Consider the following 25053-nt stretch of genomic DNA (forward strand, 5'->3'; position numbering starts at 1 on the left):
CAGTAGGGATTGTAAGAGGTGCACACAGCACCAGGTGAGCTAAAGCCACTGCTGAAACCAAATGTCTGACTGAACGTGCGAAAGCCACCTGCATGTCTTCGGTCCATGTAATCAATGATCTCCTTTTAATGCATCCGTGAGGGGAGCCTCGCTGTCTGCTGCATATGGGCTGTTTCTTCAACGATGCTGAGATACTGCTTGAGCCCACGGAATGTTTGTGATCGTGGAAGATTTCATACGAGCGCCAACTGATCATCCGTCAGACATATTCCTGAAGTGGGGACAGTGAGTCCTAGAAGTGTGATTAGTTTCTGATGAAACTTTGATGTCTTTGTTGACTTCAACCCCAACTCTGTCCAAAACACAAAGAACTTGTTTGAGGTGTCTGTCAAGCACTTCATTTTCTTTGGAGATCTCTGGTATTCATCTATGTAGGTAAAGTCTTGAATGTTCAGTACTAGGCAATAATTGTGCACAGTTCAAGTCAGCAATGTATGATAATCACCACACATGCGGATCGATCTTTCTTTCTTTGGAACCAATTTTATTTGCGAGGACCACGGACCGTCAGATTGTCAAAGCACACAACGTGACATCATTTGTTCAGTTGCTTCTTTTGCAATGTTGAGTTTTTGAGGATCTAGTCTATGTGCCTTGTGTCATACAATGAGCCCCAGTGTAGTCATAATCCTATGGACTGTTCTGTTCTGTACAGCACACGAATACACCATTGAGGGATCACTGGCACGGGCCAGGAAGGCAGGTGAGGCAGAGTGCGAAGTACATACCTCCATCAAGTTGTTGGCTGAGGGCGTTTCTGGTGCAGCCAACAAGGAGGCTGTGGGTCTCATAGAATGGCATGTGCTTTGCTGTTTTAATGCACTGTTTGTAGCACAGGTCTTATTTAGCTCCTGTGTAAGTGATTGAAGTCATAGGTTCATTGAATGGTTTTCCAGATGCTGTAAGTGGTTTGTAGTCAGTTTGTCCAGTGCACATTAGGTAGCATCGATGCGAGGGATGACTGGCGGACAGTCGGCGGTAGATCCCGATGTCGTAGTATCGGTAGATGTGAGTCCCCTGATGGTGTGTGTGTTATGGTGGTACAATGCAGACTGATGCAAATCAGGGAAAAGGTCGAAGTGTCACAACAAGTCCACCCTGGAACTGGTTGAACGTAGAAAGCTATGTCGAATATCCACAAGCGTTGTACTCCGTCGGCAAAGTCACTGTTCTAGTCGTGCTGCCACTTACCCACATAAGAACGTTTTTGGAAGCCAGGAGGAGCAGAAGTTCTGAGGTGAATCACACTGAGGCAATGTGCTTTGGGAGTATACTAAAGTCAGACCCTGTGTCAGTCAGGATGTGGATGTTGTCTATGATATCTACGATAAAATGCATCCACTACCTGTCGAAGTGATGGTGGCTGGAAGATGACATGTTGTAGCATGATGAGTGAGTGTGCCTATTCCTGTTTGCTGGTAGTGTCTAGGTGCCAGCACAGAGATTGCCATTTTTGTGCCTTATCACCGAATCTTTGGTGGTGTCAGCACACAGTGCCAGTGTTGTCCGATACGGCCACTGTTGCTCGTCATGATGGCTGAACATCAATAGTGTCGGTATGGTCCAGACATCGTGCTGGAGTGTGTTGTGGTGAACTGATGATGTTGCAGTGTTGTGTGTCGTCATGGGGTGGTCCATCTGGACAGCGGTTTTCCCGACATGTAGAGGCATATTTTCTATCAGCCAGTGTGAGCCTGTCTATCACTGGTTGCTGTGATGAGCTACCAGTGCTGTCAGGACCACAGTCAGCAAATTTGTGAGCCAGATAGTCCACAACACGCGATCATTGATTACCTTTGTATCAGTCGAGTGCCGGAGGTGGTGCCACAGCTCCGATGTAGTGCTGTCATCAATGTTCGCTTCGTACGGCACTTGATGTAGTTGTTGTTCCAGTGGCTGTGTGCATCTTCTCAGAATCACTCATTTTGCCATCTCATATTTATTGGAGGATGGCGGTGACAGGATGACTCACTAATTCAGCATCCTTGCCTAAGTGACATAGTAGAGCAACAAATTTTTCTGAATGCCTCAGTTTGCAAAAAATCGTTTAGCTGTAGCACGCCATAACATCACACCGTCTGCACAGAATGGCAGGAACTTAATGTTCAGCCCAGCAAGGAGTGCAGTATGCTGACAGGTTGCATGCACGCTGCATGTTGTAATATGTAGTTGCTGGACTGTCTGACGGATGGTAACTGTGGTGGCGAAGGCAATATGGCACCGTGATTATTTGCCAATTGCTGTTGTTCTATCTCGATACAGAATGCCACCTGTGATGAGTCCTTGGAAACGCAGCTTTAAATGCAGGATAATTGCCATGCTTGACTGGTGAAACTATGCTGTTTAGGTCAGCACTAGCGTTAGTCACTGTCGAAAGTAGCCCCATTGACAATGTGGGGATGGAAGCCCATTGTTGTCGTATGGCCTGCATCAGTGACGTGGTGATCGGTCGAGGTGCAGTTTGTAGCACAAAGTTTTCAATACAGTGAGGGCACTGTGCTGATGTGTACGTGGAGTGCTGAAGTAAGAGTTCCTATTTTGTCATCATCCACTGACAAGATATATTAGTAATTTGAGGTTGACCAAAATTTTCACTCTCTTCACTATGTCAGCCATCACTGTCACTTCATACAGTACATCCACAGCACCACAGCACTAGCATCGGTGTACATCGAATGTTCAGCGAGGTGACACTGTAGTAAGCACATCGTGGACACCAATGATCTTGTATTCATGTCTATGGGCCATCAATGTGGGAGATTTTCATGGTCTAGCTGATATGAGAGTGAATTATTACCATCTGCACAGTGTTCTGAACACACTGTTTTATTCCCACTTAGTACAATACGTAGAGTCTGTTTGATATGAAAGTACAGAGCATACTGATTATGGCTCCAGAAGAGAGTGTATACATCATCTGTGAGTGATATTATTGTTCAGAGTCCCCACAGCCCTATATCACTTCCTTGGGAAACATCTGAAATTACTTCTGCATCTCAGGGTACCACCCTGTCGAGAATGACATGCTGTACTCTGATGCTAGTAATTCTTCAACCCGGTCTCACAGCTAATCTGATATTCCACGTACTTCTATTTTGTTCATTAGACAGTAGTGCAGAACTGTATCCAATGCCTACCAGAAGTCAAGGAATGTTTTATCAACCTGGGTACCAATATAAACTGATTTCTGAGTCTTGTGGACATAGAGAGCAACTTGAGTTTCACGTGGTCTTTGTTTTCAGAAACCGTGTTGATTTCTACAGAAGAGATGTTTGGTCTTCAGAAATGTCATAATATGTGAACATAAAACATATACTGCAAAATTCTACAACAGACCAATGTCAGTTACGTAGGCCTGTAGTTTTGTGCATCTGTTCGATGACTCCTTTTTAACAGGAATGATCCATGACTTTTTCGAGTCATTATGAATGCTTCATCTTGTAGTAACCTATGGCATTCTGCTGCTAGAAGAGCAAGTTCTCTTGCATACTCTATGTAGATCATACTGGTATTACATCAGATCTAGTGGTTTTTCCATTTATTGAGTGGTTTCAGTTGCTTTTCTATCCCATGATACTTATTTGGATATGTGTCATTTTGACATTCATATGATGATTTAAAGGAAGACCCAACATAGAATAATCTACCATAGTGAAACAATTTTGGAAAAAGGTGCTTAGTATTTCAACCTTTTCTCTGTCACCCACCATTTCAGTGCTGCTATGGTCACAGGGAGTCTGGACACTTGTTTCCAATTCAGTTGCTGAATTAACGAAAGACCAAAACTTCTTAGGGTTGGTTTGTGAAATCAGGTGATAGAATTTTATCTTCAGATTCATTGTGCCCGTCACACATGGCTCTCCTCATACAATAAATGTAATACAAACAGGAATGAGGCAAGTACAGAAAATTCCAAGTTCTATGACTGCAGTATCAACATCAATGATTCACAGTCACAGTTGGAATCAGTCAACACATGTTAATATATCAATGTAAGAATTTGTACCTAAAAACAAAGATTATGTGACTTACCAAATGAAAGTGCTGGCAGGTCGACAGACACACAAAATAACACAAACATACACACAAAATTCAAGCTTTCGCAACAAACTGTTGCCTCATCAGGAAAGAGGGAAGGAGAGGGAAAGACAAAAGGATGTGGGTTTTAAGGGAGAGGGTAAGGAGTCATTCCAGTCCCGGGAGTGGAAAGACTTACCTTAGGGGGAAAAAAGGACGGGTATACACTCACACACACACACATGGATGGATATGTGTGTGTGTGAGAGTGTATACCCGTCCTTTTTTCCCCCTAAGGTAAGTCTTTCCGCTCCCGGGACTGGAATGACTCCTTACCCTCTCCCTTAAAACCCACATCCTTTCGTCTTTCCCTCTCCTTCCCTCTTTCCTGATGAGGCAACAGTTTGTTGCGAAAGCTTGAATTTTGTGTGTATGTTTGTGTTAGTTTGTGTGTCTGTCGACCTGCCAGCACTTTCATTTGGTAAGTCACATCATCTTTGTTTTTAGGTATATATTTTTCCTTCGTGGAATGTTTCCTTCTATTATAACCAATGTAAGAATTTGTATAGATATGAAATGGAACAATCACATTGTCTTGGTCACAGGTTAAGCAGGTGTCAGACTGTGGTTCATTAGTAGAACACTTCAGAAATTCAATCTGTCTACAAAGGAATCTGCGACACTCCTAAAAATTGCTCACATGTTTGGGACCCATACCAGATAGGACTACCAAGGGATATTGAACAGCTAGAAAAAATAGCAGCATGAATGGCCACAGATTTGTTTGAACTATGGGAAAGTGTCACAAAGATCTTGACAGAATTGAACTAGCAGACACTTGAAGTTATACGCAGATTCTCCTCTGAAAGCCTACCCAGAAAGTTTCAAGAATCAATTTTATTTGATGAAATTAGGAACAAACTACAACATCCTACATATCACTCCCATAGGGATCAGAAAGACAAGACTAATCACAGTGTGTACAGAGGCATTTAAGAAATCACTCCACACATGGATAGATGGAAAAAAGTACTGCCGAGCATTACTTAGTTATAAGAACATAAAGTTCTATGGAATCAGCTGGATTGGTTAAAAATTCTGTGACCATGATATCTAAAATAATGAGTATGCCAATTTCTGTTTGCACTGGCAAATCAGACTTCATAAGGTAAAACAAGAAGTTTCTATCTAATAAACATAAACAATAATTATCTTAATGAGACAGCCACAGATCACAAGTTAGCTGGCTAATTTTGATCACAAAAACTCACCAACTGATCCACAAGATGAGCTATTAAAAAATAATGTTAACATTAAAATGATAAAGTACACTAAAATGAATTTCATTTACCATTACTTATTATTCAAGAATACTGACATGGGTAATACATTCATACAGATACAAACAAAATCGAGACCACAAAAGCAAATAGCAAGGGAAGAATGAAACAAATGACAAAAAATGATACAGATTCTCCATTTTCCTCATGGAGATGAAAATTAAATCAGTATTATTACAATTAAGTCCAGGCATAATGAAAGTTCTTTTTTGCCATAAAAGTGTCACTGGAAGTTCATCTGGAAGCTCACTGGATGTTGAAAATATCAACAATAAAATAAAAAATGCATTCCTGGCTGAGTTTGATAAGAAGTAATGTTTGTCATACAAATCGAGAACTTTTCTAGCCGGTACAGCAGAACCTTAAATGAGCATGGCTAAAGCACTGAGAAACAGTGTGCCACTGTGGCCACTCTGGCAGTGTCACTGACAGTGAGCAAAGCAGGTGATATAGTTTTACATTCTAGGTGATGGAGGCAAATATAAATTCTGTGGTTGTGGTGGTGGCATACATGGGTGCTCCTCCGAATCTCTCCGTCTTCCAGGGAGCCAGCACTGCAGGTACTAGTGGATGAAGGGCAAGCTGTGCTGAAGCCATGGTGTCCATCCAGGTGACCCAGTTGCAACATTTGTGACTGCAACAATTGGGTGATGACATACACCTCCATCAGCTCATCAACATCTGAAGAAGTGTCACCATCAAGGGGCTTGAGCATCAATCTGGTGGGGCACAGGCCCAGAAGTGGTCCACATATGGCGAGTCAGGAACAGGAATGACCCTGGACGGAGTGGCAGTGCTGTAGCCGCACCATTGGCAATGATGGGGAGAGGGGTCACCTGGAGCTCCTGTGGAATGGCGATGTCCGGGCAACTGCTGTCAGACATCAACTGAGGGTCGGGCACGACTCGCAGCTGCACCAATGCCTGACAGCACATTAAATGGGGGCTCCTCTGTGGCTCCCAGCCTGTGTAGTGGGGTGTTGCTTGCAAAAGAGGTCCCCACCAGCTGTGGTCATTCAGGGTGTATACGTGGACAAGGAAAGAAAATTCCCGGATTTCCCAGTTAAAAAAACACTTTCTCCCAGGTGAAAATATACTTTTTCTGTGCTAAGTGACAGTATACTCTTGCTCGGCACTGTAAAACTCATCAATCCTTTGTATGTTTATGGTTTTATATACGGACGTAGAATTTCCCGGCACTTTAGAAAACGAAACTCGGCAGGGAAAAACACGTTCTTAAAGATCTTCAATGTGCAGCAACATGTACGCTGCATATTTCCATATTTCAAAGGTACAAATTTGAATTCCACCAAACACCGCATGTCACTTTCCGAAAACATTGAAACCGAGATGCACTTTTGTAAACCAGTCATAGCTCATGTCATGTGATCTCGTCAGCTGATGACAGCATAGGACATGTGATGTAGTCAGCCAATAGCAGCAAGATCACTTAAGTAGCGCAAACACACAAATACGAAAAATTAATGGTTTAAATTAAAGCTGGAAGAGAAGCTAAGCTTCCACATATAATGTTAATCTTTTTTGTGTGGGTACACTTTATGATACATCACACAAATGTGCCACTAAATTTTTAATAATGACGTAAATGTCTGATCTTCTGGGCTCAAAATTCTTCTAAATGGTCGTCCTCAAAGAGTTGATTTGTAAATGAGAGTCAAACACTTTGTGATTTAAGAAATTCATCGTACATTCTCGCACACAGTTCATCTTGCGTAAAAGGAAATTTGGTTTGAATGTAAAGCTTTTCAAACCACCATTCGCAATATTTTCCTGTGACCTATTAGAAATAGGTTCGTTTCAACAGTGGGAAGATAGCACCAGATAACAGGCATCACCACGCTTACGCAGCTATGATGACGTAGGAAGCCCATATGTTCGTACGTGTAAAACATTAAAAGATCTTACATTATGTCATAAAAGAAACAAGACATCGGAGGATACTTCAAGAGCACCGGAATTTCGTGAACCATACTAAAATGCAGAATTTGACTTAAAATGCACATTCGTATGTCCAGAATCATATGTAAATTTTCTTGGAGTACCAGTACCGTATTATCTCATGTTTGGTTCTTTATAATGGCATAATGCCATACGTGCACTTGAAATGCAGTGAACAGTTGAAACTAGCCAATAGTGCGAAATTAAACATTTCGTTTCAAATAAATTGACTGCCTCAGCAGAAAAGATTAATGAAAGCCAAAACCCTTTAGAAAACCGACAAAAATAACTTCATTGTTCTCCAAGGCGATTAATGCTTGACTGTCAGGAAAGTGGTTCAAAATGGTTCAAATGGCTCTGAGCACTATGGGACTTAACATCTGAGGTCATCAGTCCCCTAGAACTTAGAACTACTTAAACCTAACTAACCTAAGGACATCACACACATCCATGCCCGAGGCAGGATTCGAACCTGCGACCGTAGCAGTCGCGCGGTTCCAGACTGAAGCGCCTTTAACCGCGTGGCCACACTGGCCGGCCAGGAAAGTGGAAATAAAATCTAAAACTAATAACATATTTTAGCCTTCCGTAATTAATCTCATAACTCCCGGACGTAAAAATCCATTTGTTATCATTTAACGTGAAAGCAATAAACAAAGAGGAATCAACAAAATCACTGAATGTAAATACAGGTCATGTGGTGATGGCCCATCTCCCCACCACAACTCAGACTGCTCTGGGCATCAGCCCCAGATTTACTATATTTCCGAACCGGGACAATATTAAGTAGTGGCGCCCAGCCATACTTCCTGTAACCAGAAGCGAAAGAAGGTACTACTCATACGCGACTCAACTACGCATGCGCAAGAGCCCGCCTGTAACTGCTCAAACGAATCTAATTTAAACAGTTGTCACGTCACGCTCATCGGAGGCAATTTGTTGTTATGAAGCATTGCATAGTCTTCCTAAGGTCTTTGACACACTTTGCTGTTGGCAGAAGCTTGTGTGAGCACTGTGTTTTGTTGTTGTATATGGCGCATTTCCTTTGCAACGTAAGTTTTATTTTCGTTTTTTTCCTCTTTTTCATGTTTTGTTGCTGCAGTATTATTCTGCAATAGCGAGATACAGTAGTATCCTTTGTTACAGTATTGGTTCTTATCAGTCAAAATCACAAAAATTTAACTGAAAAGTAAAACAATGAAAAATTCCCGGAATTCTAAACAATTCCCGGGTTTTACCCGGTTTTCTCCCGGATGAAAAAATTCCCGGGTTTTTCCCGGATCTCCCGGTTGGCCCGGGTCGTATACACCCTGTCGTTGTTGACCAGTGCCCTACTGGAGGTACAGTTGGATATGATGATGGTAGAGTGACCCCCCCCCCCTCCACTGGCCCCCACTGGTGGCCAATGTGAACATTCACCAACTGTGTGTCACTCACCCCATCTCTGGTGCCCATCCAGGCTGCCGACCAAAGATGCTCGCCCAGACATAGTCACCCGGGGTGTATCACAAAGGGCATGACTGCACCTCAGGCCATGGCACAGGGCACAGTAGGTGCAGCAGTGCCAGAGGAGGTCAGTTGTAGAGTATCTCCACTGGTCTTCAGTCTTGTAGGCACTGAGAAACAAAGGCAATGCTGAGTTTGCAGATGAATCCACCAAGCACTCTTCTAACTGCAACTTAAAGGTGCGCACCACATGCTCCACCAAAGTGGAAATGGAAGTGGAAATGGGGTGAGTAATACCATTGAGACTACAGAAATCACTAAACAATTCCAAAACTAACTGTGGACCATTGTCAGAGATGATCCTCCAAGGGAACCTTTTGACTGGGAAAACCCAGGTGAGAGCCCACATTGTTGTTTCTACTGTGGTGGACCACATGTGCATGACATGTGGATATCTGGAGAGCACGTGGACCACCACCAACCTCATAAAATCACAGCCCACAAAATCAATGCAGACATGACTCCAAGACTGATTTGGTGTTTGCCAGGGAATGAAAGTTTGTGGTAATTCTGCCTGCTGCTTGGCACACTGTCGACACCCATGGGCGATCTTTTTAACGACCCAATCAATGTCACACCAGTGGACAAAACACCGTGCAAGGATCCTCATGCAAGCCATATCCCAGTGGCCGTAGTGTAAGAGAGTGAGGCTGTGAGCCCACAGGACCAAAAGGACAAAGACGCAGTTGTCATCCAACTCAATGCTAAGGAGGAGGGTGCCATCGAACACTGCCAGCTGATGACGGAGGAGAAAATAGTTATTGAAAGGACCAGACTCTTTGCTGGGCAGCCAGTTGGACCAACTACTGCACACAAAATGAACCATATGACAGAGCACGGGCTCTTGCTGAGTTGCCTGCATCATGCAATGCCCAAGCATCGGAAGTCTATCCACTGTGTGCTACAAGTGATCATCAATCTGGAAACAGAGATCTTTGGCTTTATTGAAGGCCAGGTCACATCCCATGGGCAAGCAAGACAATGCATCCGCATTAGTATGCTGTGCAGTCGATCTGTAATGAATCTCATAGTGACACACACTCAAAAACAAAGCCCTATGTTGCCATTGATGTGTGGACCTGGCAGAAAGTTGCAAACAGGTGGTAAAAATTACCTTATGGAGTGATGAGATGGAATTTGCTGCCATAGAGGAAAACATCAAACTTCCAGGCCGACTATATAATGGGCAAAGTTTCCTTTTCTATCTGAATTAACTGCATTCAGCAGCTGTCACCATCTTGGAGGCATAAAAGACAGACTGTTCTGTGCTATTGGTACACTCACTGATGAAAATATGTCAATCAGGTTCAAACTATAAACCAACATAATTATTTCATATTTAACGGAGAAATATATTCCCAACCATGTGGACCAGCAATGGGAAGCTTGCTGGCTGGCATTCTGTCTGAAATTGTTCTAAATTATTTAGAATGTGTTTTTTTTGCCAGTAACGTGGACATCATGGATAATATAACCTTTTACGCAAGATACTTAGATGATATACTTCTTCTTATTGGTGGTAATCAAAACAACATAGACAAGGTTTTCCTAACATTTAACGAGCTCTGTGAGAAGATTAATTTTACACTTGAAAATGAATCCTCTAACAGATCTTTAAATTATTTAGATCTTACCCTCACTATAGTAGATAGCCACATTGCGTTTAGCATTTTTCGTAAAAGTACATACTCTGATAATATCATACCGGCTGATTCTGCCCGTCTGCAAGCTCATAAGTTAGCGTTTTTCCATTCCAGTATACATTGTGCCCTGACAATTCCCCCGTCTCCAGATGCTTTAGAATCTTAATTAGTAATGCTTGAGGAAACTGCTAGAAATAATGGTTACAAGGCTGACTTGGTGAGGCAAATGTACAACAAGAAACTAAATAAATGAAATAACACATAATCCACTTTAGATGATTGGGGAGAAAGTGAACCTGCTGCCATTTCATCTATTCCCTTCATAGGCAGGGTTTCTTACAGATTAGGCTGAATGCTTAAGAATCATGGGTTTAAGGTAGCATTTCCAACCAATAATAATCTGAAAAAAACTTTGGTCCATACACTGAAAGCATCACATGACAAACTATTTCGCTCTGGGATTTTTAAAATTACCTGTGGGGATTGCCCGAACTATTATATAGGTCAAACAGGCAGAACCATTGCTACTAGATATAAGGAGCACATTCCAACCAAAAGTAGTGATGGCACACGAGGTTCCTCCTTCGCCAATCACCTGATTCAAATGCCACATGTGCATAATCCCCTAACCAGCTACTTCATCATGAGATTAAAGGTACTAGATTAGACATCCTAGGACAAATGGAGATTTTTAAACATCTGCAATTTGATAAGGATAACCTCCTTAATGATCAACTTCAGTTAAAAAACAAGAAGTTTTTTGAATGTTTTATGCCCTTATTTAGAATATCATGACCAGATAATGGTTGGTTGGCAGGAGCCGAGCAGTATTTTGGTGGCGGTGTGACACAGATGGTCGGTGTTTGATGTACTTTATTTTAGACATCCCTTAAGGTAGTGGCTAGCATGAGTGCATTTGAGCATGTGACATTTTGGTATATGATTCCCATCAGGGGGTCTTTCCATATATGGGGCTTACATAATGTGGTACACATGGTTCCTCCTTCACCGAACACCGGATCCAAATGGCACAGGCGCCCGCATCTATCCCGTACACAATATTCATATTAATATAAGTGGTTACTAGCCCACGAGCAGTGAAATGGAGCCTCAGGTGACAAGATGAGTTTAGCTGGTCTGTCTCGACCTTTTGGGATTTACTTCCCTTTACATTTATTTTTAGTTGCAATCCAGAGACTTCATTCTTGTCCATTTATGGCACGCACATGGGCATATTAGTAGCTATCTTTTATTCTTTTTTAATTCTTCCCTGTGAAGAACATGCCGTTTTCCCATGTCAAGTGCCCATAAAATTTTCCTATGTGTTTTTTCATGTCAAGCACGTTTTATCGTATCGTGTCTATTTAACAATAGCCCTTAATTTAAGAGGTGATAATTCTCTTTTGAAGCACGTAGTGAAATTGACCTGTGTTGGTTGTTAAATTATTAGGGAAATGAAAGGGCTTGCACATCTGTTCACGCAATTACTATATTTTTTACACATAAAACATAATTTGACCTATGCTGGTCATTTGCTACTACATGGTGTTGAAGTGGCATTGTTCGTTCACTCACGCGTTATTTTTAGTAATAAGATAAAAAATTAACCTTGATAATATTCTTCAATCAATAGGTGTTAGCAATAAGAATTATATCTACATCAACTGATAAAAACACCTATTCGACCATCTGTGCACAGGTTAACCAAGATTATTGCATTAAGCTGTTTACATATTACAGTTTTGCTGTTTTATATCCTATGTCATCTTTAATTAATAACGATGGGTGCATTATGCAGCATTCATTGTGAAAGGGCCGATATATTCTAACAGTGCAAGTTGGGGTAGTGTGTTCAGATTTATATAAATCCATGCATAGTTTGTTACATTTTAGTCATAAGCTGGTGCAGAGGCTTTATCTTTAAGATTTTCAACCTTTCTATAAGTTATTTGTTTTAAGATACAACTGCTTTGGTCTTATATCTTTGACAGTCATGGTCTCAGTTAGACATGCACAATGTTCCCCACCATGTTGATTTGCAGCGCACTATCTAGTCCTACTTAGTTTCACATGAGCTCACGAGGCCCACCGCATGGCATCCACTGAGACGAGATGCTCACCAGAGCCTAAGTTAAGAAGTCTTGGTGTTGACTTAGTACTTATGTATTATTCAGGCTGTTTTAGTTTTATTTATAGATCATGCCCTCTTAGACAAATTATAGATTCAGGTATATCTTCTGAAGAAGGCTCAATTATTTGGGCTGAAACCTAGGAAAAGGTTGGTTTCATTACCACAATCGAGGCTGATAGTTTCTTATATATTAACATAATAGGATATTAGAAACCAGCTTGTTCATGAATGTATCAACAGCTGCAGTCCTATGTTTCCATTTTCATAGTATGTAACATGTATTTGTTTGAGTTTCATACCAGATGGTGGTTTGTAACTGAAACCAGTAGTACAATAAAAGAACCCAATATGGCTTTGTGTTAAGAATTTTGTGAAACATATTTGCACTGTTGACAAAAATGTTGGCAGGTCATGAGTATTTCTTCAGGATTAGGAATAGGACAGCAATTTACAATTGACTGGGCACTAATTATGGACTTAAAAACTCTGCACAAATGAAGTACTCCCATACACTTATGCATAAAAATCAGAGGCATAGCCTACAGGCTCAAATAAATTGGTTCAGTGATGTCCAGACCATGAAAACTGTCTAGTTCATCCTTAACAGCCAATCACAGAGCAAAAGGAATGAGTCGAGCATGACAAAATTCAGGAACAGCTGATGGTTTCAGAGTAATGTGAGCTTCTTCAAGTGCCACAGCATGCATCCAGGAGACAGGGCCACCCTTAGCTGGCAAGGAGCCACATGCAAAACATCTGCGCAGGGGTCTCCCACATCCCCCACTCCGACCCTCCTCCAACACAGGTTCTTCACCTTCATCATGTCCAAAAGAAGTCTAATTTTGTTACTGACATACTACCAATACACCAAAAGACTGTTGCTATAGCAGACCTACTGTTATGATAGAAAAATAATTCATCAGAGAAGGAATCTTAATAGGTATGGTAATTACTAAAATGTTAATACTAAAATCCAACTTAGCAATGGGAATCCTTCCAATTCAATGAAATTCAAAATCAAATATGTCTGCAAGTTTTGTCCAGGATATACACTTAAATGTTTTCATCACATGACTTTGCTTTATACTTACAAAAAATAAAATGAGTTGTAGGTTATAAATACTAAGGGTTTTCTGCTTTACACACTTCACATAAAACATCTTTTCCTCACTTTTTGACAAGTAAAATCAGTAATAATATTTTCAAAATTCAATTATGAAAGCATATCATGTTCCATTGACAGCATAGCAAAAGAAGACAGGTGTTCTTGTGAGGTGCTGCTTCTGAAGTAATTCTTGATAAGCTTTAAACATGAAAATCTCCCATCAGTGGAGATGACAGTCACTTGCACAGTTAGCAAAATTCTGTAAGCAACACAAATAATGGGAAATGGGGGTTGGGTTGGGTTGGGTTGTTTGGGGAAGGAGACCAGACAGCAAGGTCATCGGTCTCATCGGATTAGGGAAGGATGGGAAGGAAGTCGGCCGTGCCCTTTCAAAGGAACCAGCCCAGCATTTGCCTGGAGCGATTTAGAGAAATCACGGAAAACCTAAATCAGGATGGCCAGACGCGGGATTGAACCATCGCCCTCCCGAATACGAGTCCAGTGTCTAACCACTGAGTCACCTCGCTCGGTGGGAAATGGGTTTCCAGTACTAGCACAGGAGTTTTTACATCCTCATGCTCCTTTCCTCTGAACACTTTAATTTCTGTCAGAAGGTCTGATGCAGCAATGTGTTTTGAACATTCACAATCTGTGGTTACATTTAGAACTTTCTCAAGGTTTTTACATAGCATTTTCAGTTCTTCATCCCATATGTATTTTAAACTTTCCGGAGAAAACAAAAAGTGAATATTTTGGAATACTTAGCCAGTTGGCCAAACCTTTCTTTCAAACTTTTTAACACTGTGTCAACAACAAGACAGAAAAAAATCTATTTTGTTTGTCTCCTCTGAATTTTCACCTACACAAACCATGTTGTCACCTTCATAATCAAATTACTTCACCTTCTTGCCAATTCTCTTTTCTCCAAATTTTATTTCAATCTGTATACTTTCAGCTATCTCTTTTGCTGCTATCTGTGCCTCAACAACACATTCTTCACAGAAATTCTCAATAAACTTCATTAGACTTTCAAGGGATTTAGTTTCTACTTTCATGCCTATAACCTGTGCACTAAAATAAACTCCCCTACACACATAACAAAAACTAGTGCTACACTTATTGATCAGATCTTTGTAAATACTGACATGCATACCTCAGAAAACTTTAATACCAGCTACAGTGACCACAATGCACATATACTTGCCGTATGCAGAAGTGTTGATTTGTCTAGGAATGGGAGTGTTATCTACAAGAGAAAATTCAGCATGCAAAATATTGAGCACTTCAAACACATGCTAAGTACCCACTTGTGGAATAAAATCTACAACACAAATGAAAAGCTGGATAATTTCATGGAAATTTACAGACATTGTTTCGAAATTGCATTTCCGAAAAGGAAAATAATTTGTAAAGGCCCCAGCAAACCCAAAACTTGGATTACATCAGGGATCAAAGTATCATGTAGAAGAAAAAGAGAACTTTTTGCACTATCAAAAACAGATAGCAGCCCTGAATTTGCTCACTACTTCAAAAAATACAAGTTAACTCTGAGTTGCGTAATAAGGGAAGCAAAATTAAGGGAAAATTGCAAACTTGTTATGGAATCATCAAACAAAGCTAAGACAATGTGGAATACGGTACAGAGACTTACTGTAATGGTGGAAACACAGAAAAATATTGTATTGTCACAGGCGGGCAGCAAGATCACTGATCCAAAATTAATTGCTAACCACTTCAATACTTACTAGACCAATATTGCTTGTGAGTTAGTGAAGGAACAAATGGGAAAAACATCAAACAAAATATTACAGGAAATTTCTGGAAGTAGTGTAACAAATACATCAACGTGCCTTCGACCAATAAGTAGGGAAGAACTGTTAAACAGCATAAAGTCATTAAAAAATAAATATTCAGCTGAAGTTGATGATGTGCCAGACTATATTACAAAAAATCAGCTGAACAGATACTCGCACCACTGCTAGATATATGCCATTCTTCACTATCAAGTGGTATTTTCCCACAACAGTTAAAAATTGCAAAAGTTGTACCCCTTCACAAAAAGGGCGATCGGCAGCAGATGGTCAACTATAGGTCTGTGTCACTCCTATCAGGTTTTTCAAAAATCATTGAAAAACTAGTTCTGCTACAACTAACTGATTTCTTTAACAAAAAAATATGATTTCAGGATGTCAGCATGGCTTCAGGCCTCAGTGCAGTACTGAAACAGCGACTTTTAGCCTCATAAATTGTATTTTAAATTCAGTGGATAATCACAAAAATGTTTCGGGGATTTTCCTGGATTTAACAAAAGCACTTGATCTAATAGACCATGAAATTCTCCTAAGAAAGTTAGAGTGGTATGGTGTAAGAGGCCTGCCACACGAGTGGCTGAAATCCTACCTAGAAAATCGCTCTCAGATTACAGAGGTAAAACACATGGGAAAAAACGAACTCCAAGCTTATCAATCAAAACCTTCCACATTAACCCACGGTGTACCACAAGGCTCAATTTTAGGTCCCTTTCTCTTCTTAATTTTCATAAACGACTTCCCCCTACATGTTCAACACTCCACACCAGTGCTATTTGCAGATGACACAAGCATATTAATTGAATGTGAAAATGAAATGGCTCTAAGTTTAAATGCTAAAGTCACAAGTGAAAATGTCACAGAGTGGTTTATGAGGAATAAATTACTGATAAACCCTCAAAAAACAGTCGTCTTACACTTCCATACACAACAAAATAAAAACCCATTAAAACTAAACATGTCCATGGAAAGCCAAAGAATTAACAGTGTCACTGAAACAAAATTTCTTGGCATCTATTTACAAGACAATCTTAAATGGAATTCCCACATCACATCATTAAATTCTAAACTATTGAAAATGACTTATGCAATGAGGATTATATGGAACAACACAAGTCCTGAAAGAGTTAGAGCAGTGTATTACAGTTGCATACATTCCCTATTGAGATATGTCATCATATTCTGGGGAAATTCTCCTCAAAGCATAACCACATTCTGGAAGCAAAAAAAAGATTGTGAGGATAATGAAAATGTTAACAGCCGAAAATCATGCAAACCATTCTTTAAAGAACTGGGAGTTCTACCCCTACCATGTATCTATATACTAGAAGTTGTAATGTTCCTAAAAAACGCGTGCTAAAAAATGGAAATGTATTTATTCAAAATAAATCAGTACATGAACACCACACAAGGGCAAATAGTGACATACACAGACATCATTGTTATACAACACGGTGCAAGAAAGGTGTATATCAGTCAGGTTCACATTTGTTTAATTAGCTGCCAAGTAACCTAAAGGCCATAAACAAAATCCATAGCTTTAAAAAATCTGTAACTTCATATCTCTTGGAAAACTGTTTTTACTCAGTAACACAGTATCTTGAAAAATAAGTTAATTTCGGTTGTAACAATATAAAAATGTAATGTAACAATATAGCAATATAACAATGTAACAATTTATAAATGTAATGTATACAATCAATGTAACAGTATATTAATGTAATGTCATTTTGTCCAACATCTAAGGTATAGTATATGTACCTCAAAGATTCAGGATGTAAATAAATAAATAAATGCCCATTTTTTCTGCTTGAAGTGCCTTACTTGCTTTGTTAATGGCAAAACAATGTCACACCATATGACAATACCTACAATAGACTCAAAGCTTTCTAATTCATTCACAGAGAGTGAGTGTGCTTCGCTCTTTGTTTTTGATTCAATAGTGCTGTTGCTCACCTCAAGAAGCGCATCTCTGACTTCTCATATCTGGTACCTTATAGCTTTGACACTCTCCATCCTACTTGAGTATCTGAAAGCTTCTTCACTGTTAGAGTTGATACCCTGATCAATAAGATTTCCCATCTGAGGGGATGCACTGAAAACAATGTATATTCTTTGAATTACACCAAAAAATGCAAATGCTTTTGCTAGAGATTTTGCCAAATCTGATAACACAAGATTAAAACTGTAGCTGGCACAAGGCATATAAAGTGCTCTTGGATTGCACTTTAGGATTCTGGCTTTAACATCACTTTGGTAAATCTTTCATATTTGTGCCATTATTGTAACTCTGGCGTCTGCAATCATGTATATTGAGTCCTATTTGACCCAGTTTCCAAAAAAGTTTCAGGCAAACTTTCTCCTGTTGTTGAAGTGATGTTCAGAAAGTCAAGGAAGTGTTCTCCAACAGTCACTGTGTCTTCTGATAAATTCACAAACTTAACAGTCAATGCATTTGTTCATTGTGGCTTCTATCAGTAGTAAAATCAATTATGACAAAAATATTTACTTTCTTTTACATAATTAAGAATGCTGTTATTGACATTGTTGGCAAACAAATTTATGAGTTCATTTTGAATGCTTTTCCCAAGATAATAGTCATGAATTTCTTGAGTTTTTACCTGCCTTAAATGTTCCTGCAAATCAGGGTTAAATGCTGATAGCATTCAGATCAAACAAAGAAAATTACCAGTATTTTGACCCCCTTAAGGCCATATTATGTTGAGCTAGGTACATGATGCCAATGCTTGCTCTCTTTTTCCAGTAATTCAAGGTCAATTGGATCAATACCACTATTTCATTTCAAATACATATCACAACTCTATCCTTCTTTGTACAGTTTATGTCATTAAATGATTGTTCATATCCTTGAAGGTGAATTCCTAAAGGAACCCAATCACAGAGTCCATCAATCCATCACTTGATTGCTTGTTTGAAGGAGATCCAAGAAGTTTACGACAAAAACAAAAACTTTGTTGGTAGATTTCCAATACACAAGCCATTTACGACCCCTTGGTAAAGTTCTTGTCTAAAAATGAGTTGAAATTTTCTTCTGTTCTCATTTACGGGATACTCAAAATTTACAGTTTTAGTTGGGATTTTCTGTACAATTTCATTTATCATGGCGGATGTTAATGTATTAGGCCAAGTGCCTAGGTCAAAATTTGTGATTACTTCACAATTTCTACTATTAGGTCTACCTGAATGTGGGATAGCAGGAGGTTCATATTCCAATGCTTCATGTTCACTTGTATCTAAAGCACTACATGATGAGAAGCTATTGTTAATGCCATCATCCTTTAAGCACTCTTCAGTCTCACTGTCTGAAGTTGTTCGTCAAAGAAATTTTTCAAAAAAGCCTTTCTATGATTTCCAAAATTGTTCGTGTTGTAGCTTTTTCTTGATCTTTTGAGCACCTGAATTGTATTTTTTAAATCTGTCCCTTTCATGAGACATTTCCCTGATGGCACTTTGAACATCACAGGACAGTCAAAAACTCTATATCTTCACACAATAGTGCACTATCTAACTAACTACATAACAAATTAATGCAAAAGATCTAGCTAATTAAGCTGTCAGTAACTTCAGAACACAGCATCTGGAGAACAGACAGATGTTTAACTGCAACCCTATTATTATTATCACTGCAACAAAATATTATGGATGCAATTTCTGACACAGAACCCTTATAAAAGTGAAATTTTATTGTCCCAAGATGGTCAAAAAGTCAGTGAATTCAACAATTCTAAATTCCTAAGACTGAGTGTAGAAGAGAAACATTCTTTGAAGCATCAAACGGAAAAGTTGCTCAAGAAAATTTTTAAATTATGAAATAGAATTGCTGGATGGTACTTATCTCCAGGAGCTGAAATTTCAGTATTGCAGTAGGCACATATAAAAATTAGTGGCAGAATTCTATCCTTCAGAACTAATGGTTTGTCGGGAAGAGAGGGCACAGTTTGGGGAAGTTTAAAAAGGAAGGGTAGGTCACTCAGACAAGAGGATGAGAAGGCCCCAAATGTGTGATTATCTGCAGAACTGAATATTTTGTGTCCTGGAGTTGAGCAGTGGCCAGAAAATTATCTAATTAGATCTTTTATTTTTCTAGAGATAGTTTTATTTTTGATACAAGAAACAAAATATCAGTGGTTTCTGTTTGGTTTTTGATAAAATCAATAATGCAGATGATATATACATATTCTATAATCTTTATGTCCTCTATAGGTTGAAGTTGGTCATTCTTTGAAAAGTATAAAACAATTACTGAAAATTTTGTCATGCTTACCTTGTTCACCCAGCCATCTTTTAAACTGAACCAGCTGACATCATCTCTCTGAAAGAAAAGAACAGCAAGTCAACTGAAGAAAGTATTCTATGGTCATAATAGTGAATAAAATACTTAGTTAGGAAAGAATGAAACAGTCATATGGTATTGTTGGCTTGGACCCTGAGGGGTAGGTTCACCTAGCTAATCAGAAAAAGTTTTCCTCTTCATTCACAACCGTCCCTTTTCTTACTGTGTGTGGAAGTTCTGTCTTAAGTGTATCTGCTGAATGTAGGTGACTGTAGTGCAGGTGTGTATAGTATGGTGTTATCACCATGTTTTGTGATGATGAGAGGGACAGGGTGAAACCCACTGCTCACACAGTGGCTGATACTCTTGAATAGCAATGTGGGGACCACTGAACATAACAACTTAACATTCTCTTGTGAAGGGTGGATCACCATCAACAGTGCCACTTGCCCTCACTCTATGAGTCACTGCACAGAAGTTTGGAATTTAATCCAGCACACTGGCACAAGTTCTGGTGATCATGAACTTTAAACCATTATATCTTGTCCCCTTATCTGCCATATATGGTGACAAAAAATTCTTCCACCACCAAGATTCATACCAATTACATCAGTGCAAGGGCACCCATATGATAGCTCGTGGGAGGGGGGGACTGAACTGAACTGAGGGTATGGAGCATTTTTAATATTTTGGAAGGCAAGTGGTGACTCGAAGTAGTGATAAAGTCCCAGTTCCCACACTGTAAAAAACCTATGTAATACCAACACCTGACTACACTATATTTTTTTCATCCCCTGAGAGCTGGGGGAGGGGAGGCTGTGTGCACTTCTTGGTCCCATGTATGGACACCCTTGCCTCTGTGTGAAGTGGCATGTGTGAGTGACCACAGCCACAGAGGCAAATATTTATTCAGAAGTGAGCAATAAGGATATTGAACAAAGTAGATAACTGCATACTTTGCAGAGGCTGCTTCAAAGGTAACTGGATTATTACAATTGCTTTGTGTCTCATTTTCACCTTAGTTCCATTTTAGGCCCATTTTTTCTGTATCAGAGTGTATGTAATTTACTCAGTGGCAACATGAGACATGAAAACTCTGCCTTTCATGAGCAATATAAGCTACCCATACTTACTGACAATTATTTAGTAATGCCATATGCAGTTCACTACTACTGGATTTCTGGATTAATTCTTATTTTGACTAATTTCACATCTCTAAGGATTCTCTAAGGATCTCTGGGATCTATGATAGAACAATGACCTACAGACAGTACAATGTAAAATTAATGTATGAATTAATGTATAGCATGTATAAAAGTTGCTTGCCTGACAGCAGGTCATAGAAAATCATGTTCGCACTCTATATACAAAGAAAAATTAAATTACCTCACCTAGATGGTCATATCAAGCATTCTTTATAGCTTCCTTCGCTGTTTCCCTGTTCTGACTTTGTTCTCATGATATCCCAAGATGACCACATATTTACTGTCTCCATCCTGTCACCTCAACTTTGGCCAACCAAAGCATCTCTTCCACGTGGCTTCCCTTCTAGCACTCTTTTTTTTTTATCCATTCTCAGTAATTGTTCCAACCATTCAATTCTCTACATCTACATCCTATTCTGCAAGCCACATAATGATGTGTGGTGGAGGGTTCTTTCAGTACCGCTATCTGATCCCTCCAACCCTGTTCCACTCACAAATAATGCGTGGGAAGAATGGCTGTTGGTAAGCCTCTTTACTGGCTCTAATACCTCGAATTTTCTCCCTGTGGTCAATACATGAGATGTATGTGGGGGGAAGTAATATGTTGTCTGACTCCTCCTGATAAGTGCCATTCCGAAATTTCAACAGTAAATCTCTCCGTGATGCACAACGCCTCTCTTATGACATCTGCAAGTGGAGTTTGTTTAGCATCTCCATAACATTCTCTCACCAGCTAAACGATCCTGTGACAAAACATGCCACTCTTCGTTGGATCTTCTCTATTTCCTCTATCAGTGCTACCTGATAGGTATCAGAAATAACTGAACAATACTCAAGAATTGGGCAAACAAGCATCTTATAAGCCACTTCTTTCATGGATGAGTTACATTTCCTTAAGATTCTTCTGATGAATCTGAGTCTGGTGTCTGCTTTTCCCACTATCTGTTTTATGTGGTCATTCCACTTAAGGTCACGCAGGATAGTTATGCCTAGACATTTTATGGCAGACACTATCTCTAGCTGTTTGTCACCAATAGTGTAGCTGTACAGTAGTGGATTTCTTTTCCTATGCATGCACAATATGTTGCATTTATTTACATTCTGGGTCAACTGTCAGAGCCTGCACCAATCATCAATTGTCTGCAGGTTGTTCTGCAAATTCTTACTATCTTCTGGCATTGCTACTTTGGCACAGACAGCTGCATCATCTGCAAATAACATCCAATGCCTTCTACTACATCATTTATACATATTGTAAACAACAATGGTACTATCACATTTCCCTGTGGTACTCTGGAAATTACCTTTACATCTGTTGATTTTGTTCCATTAAGAGCAAAGTGTCAAGTTCTATCTGCAAGAAAGTCTTGCATCCAATCACAAATCTGCTCCAATACTCCGTAAGCCCATTTTTTTTTTTTCATTAAATGGCAATGTGGGACAGAGTCAAACACCTTACTGAAATCAAGGAACATGGCATCAACCTGAGCGCCATTGTCCACTGCGCTGTGGATCTCATGGAGGAACAGAGTGAGATGAATTTTACAAGATCTCTGTTTGAAGAATGCATGTTGATTTTTATAGAGGAAATGTTCATTTTCCAAAAGCATCATAATTCTGAACATAAAACATGTTCTATAATCCTACAACAGATTGACATCAACGATATAGGTCTATAATTGTGTGGATCTGTCTTATGGCCTCTCTTAAAAATGGGAATGACCTGCACTTTTTCCAGTTGTAGGTACCTTTCATGGCTCAAGCAATCTACAATAAATTACTGCTAGAAGGACAGCAAGTTCTTTCGCATAATCTTTATAGAATCTTATAGGCATCTCATCTGGTCCTGATACCTTTTGCATTACAAAGAGACTGTAGCTGCATTTCAATTCTGTGATTGGTAATCTCAATATCTGCCATTTCGATGTTCATATGATGATTGAAACGAGGGACAGAGTTACTATCTTCCATGGTGAAACAGCTTTGGATGACCAAATTCAGTATTTCAGCCTTCTCTCTGTTATCTTCTGGTTTGGTGCTGATGTGGTCCCTGAGAGAATGAATAGATGATTTTGACCCACTTACTGATTTTATGTATGACCAAAATCTTTTAGGGTTTTCACTCAGGTTGGTTGACAATGTCTGATTTTCAAAATCATTTAACACTTCTCTCATTGGTTTCCTTATGCTCACTTTTGCTTCATTCAGCTTTAGTTTGCAAGCTAGGTTTTTACTTCTCTTGAATCTGAGATGAAGTGCTTTTTGTTTATGCAGCACTTTTCTAACATGGCTATTAAACCATGGTGGATCTTTCTCATCCCTTAAAACCTTACTCAGAAAATATTTGTCTAGGGCTTATTGAATGCTGCCTTTGAATTTTTTCCATTTGTTCTCCACATCTTCATCCTCATCACCGAATATTTGATGCTGATTGCTGAGATATTCTGAAATTTGTATCCTGTCACCCTTGCTGAGCAAACATATTTTCCTACCTTTCTTAACATTAATTGTAGGACCCATAATCATAGATGCTGTCACAACCTTATGATCACTGATGCCTTCCTCTATGTTAACTGATTTGGTAAGTTCAGGTCTGTTTGTTGCCAGGTGGCCTAAGACATTACCCTCATGGGTTGGTTCTCTGACTATCTGCTCAAGGTAATTTTCAGACAAGACATCAAGAACAATGCCACACAAATCCCTGTCTCTGGCATCAGTTTTGATGGCATAACACACACAATCTATACCTGGTAAGTTGAAGTCAGCCCCCATTACAGTGGCATAAGCAGGAAAATTACTAATGATATTCTGCAAGTACCATCTGAAGTGCTCTATAAAAGCACCTGATCACTATTTTTTACCATTATTTGATACTCAATTTCACCCAGATTAATTCACATTTGAAGTTCATGATAACCTCACTAGATTTTATTGGATTTTTTACTGCAATAAACACACTGCCACAACTGGTGACTAACCTATCCTTACGATAAACATTCCAATCTGAACTTAGTATTTTGTTGTCATTGACATCTGGTTTCAACCAGCTTCCTGTTCCCAATACTATCTGTACATTATAATGTTCAGTACGCAATACTAATTCTGGAACCTTTCTTTGGGCACTCCTGCAGTTTATTAAAATCATGTTAATCTTTTCTATCTCTAATCTGCGAGGACCAAGATTGTCTGAGGTCGCTGTGGATGATTTAACAGGCACATCATCTTTGATCCCACAGGAGGGGTTCTCAAACCTAAAAATACCCCATGTGCCTGCCACACATACACTGCTACCCTAGTAGCCGCTTCCTGCATGTAGTGCACCCTACAGTCCTTTACCTGATAGTGGAGGTCAAGAAATTCGCATCCGATACTGTCTCGTAGTTGTCAGAGCCTCTGCTTTAGACCTTTCACTCTCCTACAAGCCAGAGGACCATGATCAACCTTGGGTAAGAAGCTATAAATAGACAGCTTAGCCTGCACCTCGTGTGTGTCGCTAGTTACCTTTGCCAAATCAGCCAGCCGCCGAAAGGAGCCAAGGATGGCCTCAGAACCCAAGCGACAGGCATCATTCACACCAATATGTGGTACTACACGCAGCTGGTTGCACCCAGTGCATTCGATAGCCACCGGCAGGGCCTCCTGCACATCAGGGATGAGACCTCCTGGCAAACATACTGAATGCACACTGAGATTTTTTCCTGCCTTGCCTGCTATCTACAGAGGGATCCGTCATCCGCCTAACATTGGAGCTCCCAATGGCAAGCATATCCACCCCCCATACTTGTCCAGACAGGGCAGGAAAGTCAACCACTGGCCCAACAGGAGAGGCATACTGTGCTGGCTCAGAGTTATCATCAACACTGGGTAGCACCTTGTACCTGTTTCTAAGACATAGGGAACCAGTCACATGACCCAGTGACATGCAAACCCACCACTGTCTGCCACACACTCTGGAGTGAGGATGGACTGTTCAGATGTGTATCAGA

At 39.9% G+C, this 25053-nt stretch overlaps 1 protein-coding gene across 1 annotated transcript in view; it reads right to left on the minus strand.

The window, feature by feature from the left end:
• The window catches only part of LOC126095109 (serine/threonine-protein phosphatase 6 regulatory ankyrin repeat subunit A-like), a 400015-nt gene that overhangs the window by 265944 nt on the left and 109018 nt on the right, over positions 1–25053 (minus strand). Inside the window, exon 5 of the mRNA XM_049909822.1 lies at positions 19854–19901. Coding sequence (XP_049765779.1) covers positions 19854–19901 — 48 coding nt within the window. The remainder of the gene's footprint in view (positions 1–19853; positions 19902–25053) is intronic.

This window comes from Schistocerca cancellata, chromosome 1 (assembly GCF_023864275.1).
Source record: "Schistocerca cancellata isolate TAMUIC-IGC-003103 chromosome 1, iqSchCanc2.1, whole genome shotgun sequence".
NCBI lineage: Eukaryota > Metazoa > Arthropoda > Insecta > Orthoptera > Acrididae > Schistocerca > Schistocerca cancellata.